This window comes from Cydia strobilella, chromosome 17 (assembly GCF_947568885.1).
Source record: "Cydia strobilella chromosome 17, ilCydStro3.1, whole genome shotgun sequence".
NCBI lineage: Eukaryota > Metazoa > Arthropoda > Insecta > Lepidoptera > Tortricidae > Cydia > Cydia strobilella.
The window spans coordinates 15,919,026-15,932,077 of NC_086057.1; the positions used below are offsets into that span (position 1 = coordinate 15,919,026).

At 38.5% G+C, this 13,052-nt stretch overlaps 1 protein-coding gene and 1 long non-coding RNA gene across 2 annotated transcripts in view; both read right to left on the reverse strand.

Annotated features, from left to right (window-relative positions):
* Window positions 1-13,052, reverse strand: part of LOC134748929 (uncharacterized) — a 208,244-nt gene that overhangs the window by 59,535 nt on the left and 135,657 nt on the right. The gene's annotated exons all lie outside the window — the stretch shown is intronic.
* On the reverse strand, window positions 2,941-3,708 carry LOC134749063 (uncharacterized). Its single transcript, XM_063683969.1, has one exon. The coding sequence runs from the start codon at window positions 3,646-3,648 to the stop codon at window positions 2,941-2,943; it is 708 nt and encodes a 235-aa protein (XP_063540039.1). The 5' UTR covers window positions 3,649-3,708.

A 13,052-nucleotide genomic window follows, 5' to 3' on the forward strand; every position in this document is an offset into this window, starting at 1 on the left:
ATGTTTTATTTTAGGTTTGAAACCCATATTATGTCAGTAAATATATTTAAAAAAACATAAAAATATAAAAACAGATATAATACTACAATTAAATTAACAAAAAATATCTACCTATACATATATACATATTTACAAGTAAAACATGGGAGCTAGCTCAGCGCCGGATGGTAGGGTGCCCAGAAGGCTGGTAGCATTGCCGCGCTGAATGGCGATGCCAATTCGCTGGGCAAGGAAGTAACCAGCCCTCTGGTCACCCGTAGCATCAGTGAGACGCTTCGCTAGCTCCTTGCCCGGGTGGCCATTTATCAAAAGCTTGTAGCTTGTAATACAAGTGGAAGTCCCTTTCTAACAAAAGCTGTCAAAAAGGGACTTCCACTTGTATTATAAGCTACAAGCTGTTGATAAACGGGCCCCGGGTCGCCAAGAATGAATAATGAATAATTACTTACTTACTGCTGTGGCGCGACGACCCGAAGTGGATCTTGGCCTCCGACACCAAAGACCGCCATGCTACTCCAAAGCCGTTTCTGTCCAGTCGACGGCGCCGAGTTCGCTGACGTAGTCCGGATGGGGTAATTAATAATTAAGTCAGAGCAAATTTCGTATATGTATGAGGTATAAATAATTACAATGTTAAATTCAATTGGTTATCGTTGTTAAATATTCACTATTTTTGTACGTGTTAAAATGACATAAGAATCGATACTAAATATTACAAACGTGATAAAGCGCCCTTGTAAGCATGCCACCCTGTATACGATCCCGAAAACATCCGTTAATGTATGTAGGACTCGTTGCATATTTCATAAGGATATACTTGCTATTGATTTCAACATGGCCGACATCCGGCTTCCGGGTCAACTTGCCGGTACACCTGAACTTTTGAAGTACTATTGTAAAGCTTTGTGTGACATTGTTAGTTTGAATAAGGCTTTGTTCATCCATTTTAGATGTTGAATTCATAGGAACAAATCTATGTCACAGGGCGGACACGCTATACATCAAAAATCACTTGCGTTTCTATGTGTGAACGGCACGTCTGTACACGCGGCATGCGTCATAGTGTAAGTTGCTTAAAAATAGTACTGAGAGTACGCCAGAAGTCCGCCAGATTTCTGTCGCTGGGCGAGGTAATTCGAGTCGGGGCGGGGCGGTGCGTGGCCGTTCTGTATGATAATACTATTACTTATTCCGTGTCTATGTCATGATATATTTTGATTCTTAGGGTTCCGTAACTATCCGTCCTATTTTTAGTAAGGGCCAACATCGGGTATAGCATTTGGTATAGGTACACCGGGTTTTGAACAAGGCATGGGGTAAAACTGGACGAAATAGAGATTTAAAAGTTGATTGTTTTTTCCACGTGTGATAATGTAAATAGTGATGTGAGTGATCTGACTAGTTAAATATGTAGATAATTAAATTCGTAGATTTTTCTACAAATATATATTTAACTTAATACTTAATACGGCAAACGGCCGTCAATCTGCTGTCGCGGGGCAAGGTAATTCGAGTCGGGGCGGGGCGGCGCGTGGCCGTTCTGTATTATAATACTATTACTTATTCTGTGCCACTAAGCCAGACTGGTCGTCAAATTTACCATATTTAGTGTCGTCTTTACCTGATTTCAGAATAGAAAAAAAAATAGCCTTACTTATCTCTATCTAATTTTGTTTCCGTTGAATAAATGGAGGCATTTAATCCCTAGAGAGGAAAAAAAGGAATTATTCAGTAGGTGTCCCGTTTATCAAATACCTAATCAAGTTCGGATCATCTGTAAGCCGGGGACAGAACTAATTAAAGTTTGTTTTCTTTTCGTGATACGGTTTCGAGATAACATAACAACCGTGATTACGGTTTAGGCTGGGTTTAGGGCTTTCCGCGAGTAGAAGTAGATTTTGACTGTCAATTCTGACTTTTGTATTGATTTAACGTAGCGGGTCCCTTTAAAACAAACTGGATCGACTGATACCATTAAGGCCCCGTGGGTTAAGGTTCTTTTCTCACTCTCACTGAATGTAAGCATGAGCGAGACGGCTGGGCGTGCCCGGTATCGCGGATATCATGTTCCTGAATTCTTATTTTTAGTATGGTTTTAACAAAAAAAAAAAGATATTGTAATAGATGAGGTCGATCATAAATAAAATTGCGCTTTTTTAGAAGCAATTTTCATATTTTTAGCCTTTTTGCAAAAATTCTTACAATTTTTAAGTTGTATTTTAAATTCATGTTCGTGATTATTTTATATGGAGCGAAAGTCAAGGAATTAGGTTTCAAATCGATGAAGTTACTAGAGAAAAGCCTCAAGTTTGTTATTCATATTTTGTAGCAGGGGTGCTGAGCTAATAGCTTTACTGACTGTACTCACTTATTTACATAATGTATCTGTCAGACTATTCTCCCGTTAAGGGAAAAAAATATTTTCTCACAAGAGAAAATATTTTTTTACCTGCTATATTACTCATATAACCCAAGAACTACGTACAAATGGTCATATAAAAGTGTTATAAAGGCCTTAAATCCTTTTGTTCCGATACTATATAACGGCTATATATCCCGGGCACAGGCGGACAAGGAATAAAACGGTAAAATTGATCCAAAACCTCTTTGTAGCTGAATTCAGATAAAATTCTAGAAGTATCCTGGGGGAGTGGCAGTGGCCACTGCGAGTGGGAACTTGGCAACTTTATGAAGAAATGTCAAACCAACAAAAAGCAAGCTAAAAATCATCGCTGCAGCCTCCGAGCTGTAGAACAATGCTGAGCTTGAGCCTTTTTGCTGACACACTTAGTTGAAATAATTTTTATTTGTACTAATAAATTGTACTTCATTGTTTATAAATAAGACACTTTTTCGCAAATAAAATACTTTTCTTTCTTTCTAACCGGGTTGTTCATTAAGGCGAAATTCGAATTGCGACTGCTGCGACGTCAATATTGCTCAGAGTTGCTGCCCGTTCGCGCTGACCGCATGCACCGCTTTATTCTCTGTTTCCTCACGGTCTTGTCTATAACAACAGCTCGGTTGACCTTGACGTTCTATCGCGATTCTTTGCTTATTTTTAATTTCATGCACATGATGTTCCACCTTCTCCTGCTTTATATCTCCAGCTTGAGCACGGGCTATTTCGGCTAGCCTACATATTTCTATGGCTTTTTGCAGCGTTAAGTCACTTTCTCGTAGAAGTCGTTCCCGCAAGTTTGTCTCCTGAATACCACATATTAACCGATCCCTCACAAGGTCACTGCACAGATCTTTAAACTCACACTTTGCTGCCATCACATTTAATTCAAAGACATAATGTTCAATAGATTCGAACTCCTGCTGGTTTCGTGTGAAAAATTTGTGCCTTTCTACGGCGAGGTTCTTTTTGGGTTCAAAAAATTTGTCAAACTTCTTTAACAACTCATCTACTGTTTTTGATTCTTCGCTAAACTGGTCATATACCTCGCGGCACTTATCACCTATTACATGCAGCAAGATGTTAATCTGGACCTTTTGTGGTTTTTTCGCGATTTCACAAGCTTCGTAATAAATTAGAAAGGCCTTTTTCCATTTTTCCCATTCTTTGCATAAATTTCCCGATGTAACGTTGACTAAATTGTTCTCGAATTTGAACGGTAATGGCGGATGCAGCACTGACTCCATTGCGGCGATAATTTATTCTCACTCTTACAATACTCTCTTATTAATAATGACGCACACGTATATTACTGTCCGCACAAAGTTTTACTCATTATTTATTATTTTTACACTAACTAAGTCTTTTTTCCGACTGCGCCATGTAAAGATGTGGGAATTGATCAATGAAACCACCTCAGTTGATTATAGACTGATTTATTATTTTCTTGCATGCCGCTACAACCTACCCTACATCTTAATCTACCCACATATTAATACTGACAGTGCATACTTAAAGATACATTACATTAGTGTAATAACGTCGCCCGTTTACAGCTGCTGCAATGCTCCACCAGCAACGCAGTAGTACGATGTCAACTTTAACAAGATAATTACTTATAACAGTTGAGTAGTATTATAACAGAACTTGTTATGGTGCGGGCGTTTATTTCGGTTTTCATATTTGATATTTGTCAAATGAATAGAGACAAGTTACGTACGGTCGGTGCCCCAACTTAAGTACTCACGTCGAAATACTAATTGTATATAAAAATGGATGCTTAAATATGCTAGGGCACCGAATGTACATGTTGAAATGGTTGTCGTCGCGTCGTTATGCGTCAGTTTCCTTTTAACCATGTTGGAAACTGTCCGAAGTCCGTCTCCCCTAGCACTATTTCATTCACTTACACTCATTCAAAAGACTCAAAAGACTGGCTCAGAAAAGAAAGGATTGGCAATTACTCCACCGACAAGAGCAAAGCTCTTAAGTTATGATGATGATGATGACACTCATTCATTCAATTATATGCAATAAGTTGCCTTAAAGCCATAACTAGTCTAAGAAACGAACAGTAGCGCCATTTATCGGATACTCCGAGAAGTAACTCGAAGAAGCAAAATCTTACCTAACTCCGAATTGTTAGCGACCTCGTAACCATGTTGGAAGCAGTCCAAAGCTCGTCTCCACTAGCACTGTTTCATATATTGAATTTATTCGCTTATTAGGCGAACACTGGGTGCCCGTTCTAGTCTGGGATTAATAAATGATACGGAAGATCTGTCTACGTGCAGCATGGCGGGGCATTGGAACTTTATATATTATATTTTTATATCTTAGTATGTATTACTATGTGTTTTCTATACTACATCTAATTGTGAGTTCCTGTACTTGGCTACCTTACCTACCTTTAAGATTCTATTGTTATTTAATTAGATAGGATCTAATCGGTATTGCTATGAGATCTTGTACCGAACCTTTCGCGCTTTCTCACTCTTATTTTATGGCCACTTCTATTTTTATTTCTATGTTTATGCTTATTTTCTGTTTTATTTATGTATTTTATTTCAGAACTTTCTAACACCACTTAACTACACACTTTTTACAGTACCGTATACTTATCACCGTCATATTTACCTAACTGTAACGTGATCTGGGTTCCGGCAGAATATCAGTGCTCCGCTCAATAGAGTGGAGCGTATAGCTGAGTCGGAACCCTTTTGTTGTTGCTGCAATGCACACAGCGTGCAGCTAACCACTAAAAACTAATTTTTCGTGTTTAAGTAAAAAAAAATTTGTTAATTTAATTTAGTACATAAGTTTTGTTCTGACTGCAATGTACCTACTTATACTATACACTAAAATTGTGTGTTTTGCAGCATCCAAATAAACGTTTTATCTATCTATCTACTCGTATCTATCAGATATTGGATCTATTTAAATAAATGAATAAATAATGGACCGAGCGAAGTGTCGTCAGGGAGAGGTACTCTTTTATTACTTTGTTATATGTTTGATTCTTTTATGATAAGACATACTTACTTACAACTTAAACTTGTACAATTATTAACAACGTCAGAGAATAATGATCATGAAGTTTAATAATAATAATAATAATAAGCCCGCAGGGCAGCTTGTGGCGAGCTGTTGGGGAGTGACGACCCCACGGACCCGAGTGCTCCAGAGAGTCGGTCAGGGTCTCCGTCTCCGGCATGTCTTCGTCGGTCGGAGTGGACCCCAAGGGGACCCGCAGGACTCTCAGCTCTGGCTTGCCTTCATTGGCCGTCCAGAGGGGAGTCGTAAGAGCTATATGCTCCAGGGCTGGAAGTGAAAGATGCATAAGACGCGAGTTGGCACAGTGGCTGCTAACAGCCACTGGGTAGAAAGCGGCGCACACCTCTCGACACCCCTGAGCCGCTCACACCGGTGTTGCTCCTGGTCGTCTTCACGACGGCAGTTTCAGGGGCCCATCTAGTCAGCGGCAAGTCACCACCTGCCTCGATAACGTGTTTTAACATTGTTATGGCAGGTGTCCGGAGTTCTTTACAATAGCCCAGTCTCATTGTCCACCCAAACTTCAATCCATAGACCGGTATACTGTTCACTTTTTCTGCAATAGACCCAATGCCTGCTGCGACCGGTTCATGGGTGTCTATTTTTGCGCCTGTGAACGGGTTCCAGCAGGCGTTCTACATGACATTAAAGCTCTCCAAGGGGCCTCTACGTGTTGGATCTATATCCCCACGCAAGCCTATCAAAAGACCGGGATTTATAGACCCGTGATATCGAAGGAGATACAAATAATAATAATAATATTCTTTATTGTGCACAATGAAACATGATTAAATACAGCAAATTAACATAAAAAACTAAGCAGCAACAGGCGGTCTTATCGCTTAAAAGCGATCTCTTCCAGACAACCTTCAGGTAGTAGAAATTAGCGCAAGGAAGAAATATATATAAGGGTAGCAAAAATAAATGGAGAACGAGTACAGGAAAAAAATATATATCAGCACAACTAAATATATAACAATATCAATACATGCATAAATGTAATATATACAATAAATATATATATATATATATATATATATATAAACATATCACACAATACAGATAGACAGACAGAATCTAATAATTAACGAGTTTGAGGAAGGGACAGATAGTGGATTTTGAGCTGAGCCTTAAAAATGGGGAGTGATTTAGCTCGTCTTAGCTCCGACGGCAGAGCATTCCACAACCGAATCGCTTGGAAGGTAAAAGAATCGTTATAGAATTTAGAAGAAGAAGAAACTTGGGTAAGCAGATAATTCTGGGAGCATCTTAAAGAAGAGAGGTATTTGAAGCGCTCCTTCAGGTAAAGCGGGGTAGAGGGGTTGAAGAGAATACCGTATAGGTGAGCTAGAATGTGGGAATTGCGTCGCAAACGTATAGGAAGCCACTTGAGCTGCGAACGATAGTAGGAGACGTGATCATATTTTCGCAAGCCATAAATGAACCGGATGCATAGGTTTTGAAGACGTTCAAGTTTATTTAGTTGCTCTTCAGAAAGATCGGGGTAGCTGATATCCGCATAATCTAAAATGGGAAGAAGCAGAGCATGAGCAAGCGCAATTTTAGTAGCGAGCGGTAAAAAGTTACGAAGCCGCCGTAGAGATCCTGTTGCAGCAAACATTTTTCTACTAACCTCATTGATTTGGGGAATCCAAGATAGAGTACGGTCCATAATTATGCCTAGATTTTTAACTTGAAAAGAATAAGGAATCTGTGTGCCGTTAAATAAAATCGTAGGTAAATTGGAAAAATCAATTCGGGAGATTAATTTCGAACTACCTATAATGATTGCTTGCGTTTTAGATGGATTGACAATGAGACCATAGCGATGACTCCAATCTAAAATGTTTTCTAAATCATTATTGGTAATATTAATAACGGATGGTAGATCGTCAAGCACACCCTGGGAATAAATTTGTAAATCGTCAGCATACAAGTGATAAGAAGAAACAATGTTGCTAGTTATAGAATTAATAAAGACCGAAAAGAGAAGTGGGGATAGAACGCCACCCTGCGGAACGCCGGCAATAGTGTTGCACCAAGAGGAATGAGAACCTTCCACCTTAATTCGCTGCCGACGGCCAACAAGGTAACTTCTAAACCATTGAAGAACCGGAGGTGATAGATTAAGGGAACCTAATACTGAAATAAGAATGTCAAAATCGACAGTATTAAACGCGTTGCTGAAATCCAACAACGTTAATACCGTCACCATCCTTTTATCCATTCCCGCTCGGATGTCATCAGTGATTTTAATAAGCGATGTGACCGTGCTATGACCGGACCGGAAACCGGATTGGAAAGGGTTCATGAGGCTATATCTATTTAGATAAGAAGTTAGTTGTTGATGGACTAACCGTTCAAGAACCTTGGAAAGAAAAGGGAGAATGGAAATGGGGCGGTAGTCAGAAAAGGAAGAAGGTTTAGACTTTTTAGGTAAAGGAATTATATGTGCTTCTTTCCAAAGCGTTGGGAAAATACTAGAAGAAATTAGTTTAGCGCAGTTTTGTCAAAATAAATTGAAACTTGTATACTGTATTTACAGAGTCGAAGTGAAATACGGTCAAGGAATTTCAATTTTCAATTTCAGTACCATTTCGTACCATGTCGCAGTGACCATAGTATGAGGTCCCTAGCGACCTTAGCGACTTTCATATTGATTGTCACTCTGACAAGGTACGGAAATTAATTTTTTGACTGTACATTCCGCTATAAAGCAAGGGTGCTGCAATGGCCGACCAATTTCCTGCCCGCGACGTATTTCGCCGCCCGGAGATTGTGTCAAAGGTCTCACAACCGTGTACAACATACAATCATAAATGCATTCGACGGTATTTTATTTAGGGTGGTGACACATGTTGAATTTTATAACTACATCTAGAAAAGGGTCGGCAACGCGCGTGTAATATCTCCGGTGTTGCAGGCGTCCATAGGTTACGGTAACTGCTTACTATCAGGCGGGCCGTATTCTTGATTGCCACCGACGTGGTATAAAAAAATAGATAGAAAATGAGCAATTTAATACAATAAATTAGAAATTGAAAATATATATGGAATTTATAAAAAGATACAAGACCTCCGTAAAGAAAAAACATTTTAACATCCAAATAGAAGAAAAATAATAGTACCATTCGATTCATTACATATTATTAAAAAAATTAAATTGTAAAGCAACAATATAGGTACATAAACGCAATATTTCACCGACAAAATTGCAATTTCCTTGTTTTCCATATATTATACGTCATTATTTTATGAAATAGGAAATAGGAGGCAAACGAGCAGACGGATCACCTGATGGTAAGCGATTACCGCCGCCCATGCACACCCGCAACACCAGAGGGGTTGTAAGTGCGTTGCCGGCCTTTAAGATGGGAGTACGCTCTTTTCTTGAAGGTTTGAAGGTCATATCGGTCCGGAAATACCGCAGGCGACAGTTCATTCCACTGTTTAGCTGTGCGAGGCAAGAAGTTTCTAGAGAAACGCACAGTTGAGGACTGCCAACCATCTAAGTGGTGAGGATGGTAATGTTGTCGCGTTTCATAGAATTTCATAGAAGTTTGCCGTTTAAAATAACCCTTGCACTGCGTGTGCTATCAAAATCGTTGCAGACTTTTCTTGGTCTAACTCTAACGTTGTTCTTGGTATAGTGGCTATAGTGTATTTTTATATTTACACTTCGTCTAATAATACACCACCATAAAACACATACTATAAAAAATATTTGTTCTAACGAGTGACATCGGTCGATATGAATCGTACATTATGCTATGAAGTAAGTTTCTGCAATGGCCGACCAATTTCCTGCCCGCGCCGTATTCGCCGCCCGGAGATTGTGTCAAAGGTAACGTCTCAACGTGTACAACATACGGAGCCCGATCCAGATTTAAAAGTTTGTTATGGTTTTGATACGATCTTGAAGATCGCCCATGCTGATTAGTGCATACAAAATGAAGTGAAAGAATCAGAATCAGAACGTTTATTGGTAAAAGCAATATTATTTTACATGTCAGGAATTGGGTATACATAATAATATTTACAAAATATGTTACATGTTACAACAATTATGAAAATTATAAATAATTATAGCATAATTAGGTACATTATTCGTTAGGTACATGGTCCTTGGTTTTGTGTGTAGGTTGTAGAACGTGGTTTATTTTTGTAGTGGGTCAATGAACATTTTGGAAGTATTCGTCAATACTGTAATAAGCCATCTGTAATAAAACATTTTTAAGTTGAGTTTTTGAAAATTGAGTCACTAGGTGAGTATTACGTCAGCCGGAAGCGCGTTATAAAGACGTGCGTGAGATGCGCTCCAATCATCAAAACGATCGTCAAAGTCGTAATTAAGAGACCGTAGTCGATTTTGGAGCAAAAATGTAAAATTGATAGATTTAGTCGTTGAAATTATACACGTTTTGTTACGTAATATCTAAATAACAAGTATTGATTTCTATTAGCACGTCTTCTCATCTTGCCTTTTAATAATGAGGTCGCGAGCGTGCGTCACCGGTAATGCATGAAGATAAGGGGCAGTTTTAAAAAATTCATCAAAAAATCATGGTGGTAAATTATACAAATTGATGTATAAGAATAGTTACAGCAAATGTTGTAGATTGTTTAAGTATCAAAATTACGTTGAAATTAAGTCGATTTTCAGAGAAATTGTCACTTGTTTTGAAGTAATTTCTGGAGAAAATTGATTTCGTCTAACTTTCATTTACACTACTTCAAAGTCATAATAATAAAAATGTAGTCTGATAAACGTCAAGTACAGGATATGTGTAATACAAAATTACCATGTTTAGCAGTCCAAACTTTACGAAATTTACAAATAAGAGCGACAAAATCAGTGCTTTACGCGCGTTTACTTAAACGTCCATCAGAAAAGCAAACATTACTAATTTAGTGAGTCTGTTTTCAAAAAAATTATCTGATAAAAGGTAAGATAAGAAGACGTGCTAATAGAAACCAGTACTTGTTATTTCAATGAGGTAACAAAAGGTGTAAAATTTCACGGACTAAATCTATCAATTTTACATTTTTGCGACTAAAATCGACACCGGCCTCTTAAGCCTGCTGTGTCCAAGTCTAATCAGCGGTCGAAGAAAGGGGTGCAGAGCCTTCGTGAACATGTTCACAAGGACCAATTACAGCCGACTCTAAGAGAGTCGCGATACGACGAGGATGGTTTTAAGAAGGAGGAGAAGAGAAGGAAACCAGCACCGACTGGACACAACCATTTGCTGCGTCCTGCAACACCGTCGACGCTGCTGTGAGTGTCCCGACTACTGATAGCCAGATTTTATACTTCAGTAGCCACAATTCGTGGACTTTAAACCCAGGCCATCCCATCTAACATCGCAACCTATCCCAACATAGGTCTAACACTACTTCTAAACGTCAGAACTCGACCATTACACTTGCATAAAACTTAATACGCCACCTTTACCTATCCACCAAATAACCAAGATCTCTCCTCTACCTTACGACATACGTTTAAAAGGGAGGACGATCGATCAAGTAAAACTGGCCCTTTACAAGCAGTTACGGTTAATTCACAAGAACATCCGAAACCTTTCTCGTAACACGGTCGTTAAGGGAGCTTAACGGTTTGAAATACTTTAAACTTTGGTAATACCTTTCAGTTGCTTTGAAATAGGGATTTAAATTAAATCATAGATTAAAGACGAAAATGTAGGCTGATAACATTTCTCCAAGAAACATTAGGCCGTAAACTCGTCTGTCGTACAAAATATTCTTAAAATCGAATATTTATTACTCAAGAATATTTTTAGACATGCGTAATAAAAAAAATGGAAAATCTTCGAATGCAGTTTTGCTTCTTTTTAAAAATAAAAAAAGAATGTTTTCTTTAAGTAAAATGAGCTATTTTAAGGCACTTTCCCTCCAGGGCCCATTAATTATTTCCACCCTGTATAAGTGTCGTTATGAATGGTAATATTAGGGTAAACGGGGTTAATGGTTAATTATAGTGCCGGGGCGACAGTAACATGTTTAGACAACTAGTGCAGCGTTTGACATTCCATTACGAACACAATAATAGCATAGACATAGCATATACAAGTGGTTATAGACGCGCCACCGAGCGACCGGGGGAAGAGAAAGAATATTCATATAAAATTTGGGCAGCATAGGATTTATTCTCTTTCACTCTTATAAATTTCGGTATTTCGCCATCGCCTCCTACCTATGATGCCACCCGGTCGGTGATAAGGACAAATCATGGCACTATTTTCTCTTTCCTCTTATAGGAATCGCAATAAAACTATCTTTCTCTATCAAAGAGTGTCAGGCCCGCACAATAGGGATGATTTATTTTAGTAGGTTATATAATTTGAACGGCCTTGTCGATTGAATGGGCCTACGAAGCTAGAAATCACGGGTTCGAATCTCGGTTCAGGCATTTGTTTGTGTCTGTGTCTATCAAGAAAATTGTTCTTAAATTGAGGTCTACCTTGCGAGGATAGCTTAAAACTCAATAAAATGTATGGCTCCGCCATTTAGACAATATTCCAATAACTAAAAAAAACTAAAAAAAAACAGAGCTTAGAATAAATTTAAAAGTGGAAAAATTACTGCCTTGGGTGAGACTTGAACTCACGGCCTCTGGATCGATACTCCAGCGCTCTGCCAACTGAGCCACCAAGACCTCATCCATAGTCAGCAAATCTTCCCACTATATGGGTTTAGGGGACCCTATATAGCGACATCTACCGTAAGAGCGTTACACTTCTTAAACGGCCACCGAAGTTCCAGTATGACTTGAAATGTCGATCCAGAGGCCGTGAGTTCAAGTCTCACCCAAGGCAGTAATTTTTCCACTTTTTAAATTTATTATAAGCTAAAAAAATCCATTTAACCATCAAACATCACAAAATTTCACGTGAATCGGTTGAGAATTGAGACCTTTTTACAACGGATTGTAAGACCAAAAATACTAAGATTCTAGAATATTCTCTTCGTTCAAACTATTAACACAACCTCACAAACTACTAAGAACCCACCAGTCACCTATAGCTTTATTACTCGATGACTTTCCAGAGACCTCAGGGAGGGAAAGAAGGGTCGGTAATTAGGGGCTTGTGTGTTGTGTGTCTTGCGAAGTTACGGGCCCTTAATATAGGTAACAAGGTCGGGGGTTCGAGTTGCGAAGGTTAAGGTGTGACGCGATGGGGCTAGAAGATAGTAAGTCAAATTCAAAGCGTTAGAAGTATTTTTAATGCAATTTCTCATAGTGCTACTTAACGTAGCTGTTTAGCGTTCGTAAAGTTGGTTTTTGCGAACTAGTGCTTTTTACTTTTCCAGCTTTTTTAAAATTTCATTCTGACCGTAATCGATACGTCCAACACCAAAGAGTTTGAATGTTCAAAAACTTTAACTTAACTTTTTTATTTTGCCATTAGACATTTTTTACGTACAAAAAGTATTGTTTAACGATAAAAAGTAAATATTTATTTGTTATTATATAAATAAAACGTTAAATAATACGATATTTCACAAAAACATTTTTATTATTTGGCCGAATTGAACTATTTTTGCCACTTTAGCTGTCGTTAAAAGAAAAACCGGC

What these genes read in the sequence shown, in the direction of transcription:
- LOC134749063 (XM_063683969.1), bottom strand. Translation starts at nt 3,648, where the DNA reads ATGGAGTCAGTGCTGCATCCGCCATTACCGTTCAAATTCGAGAACAAT.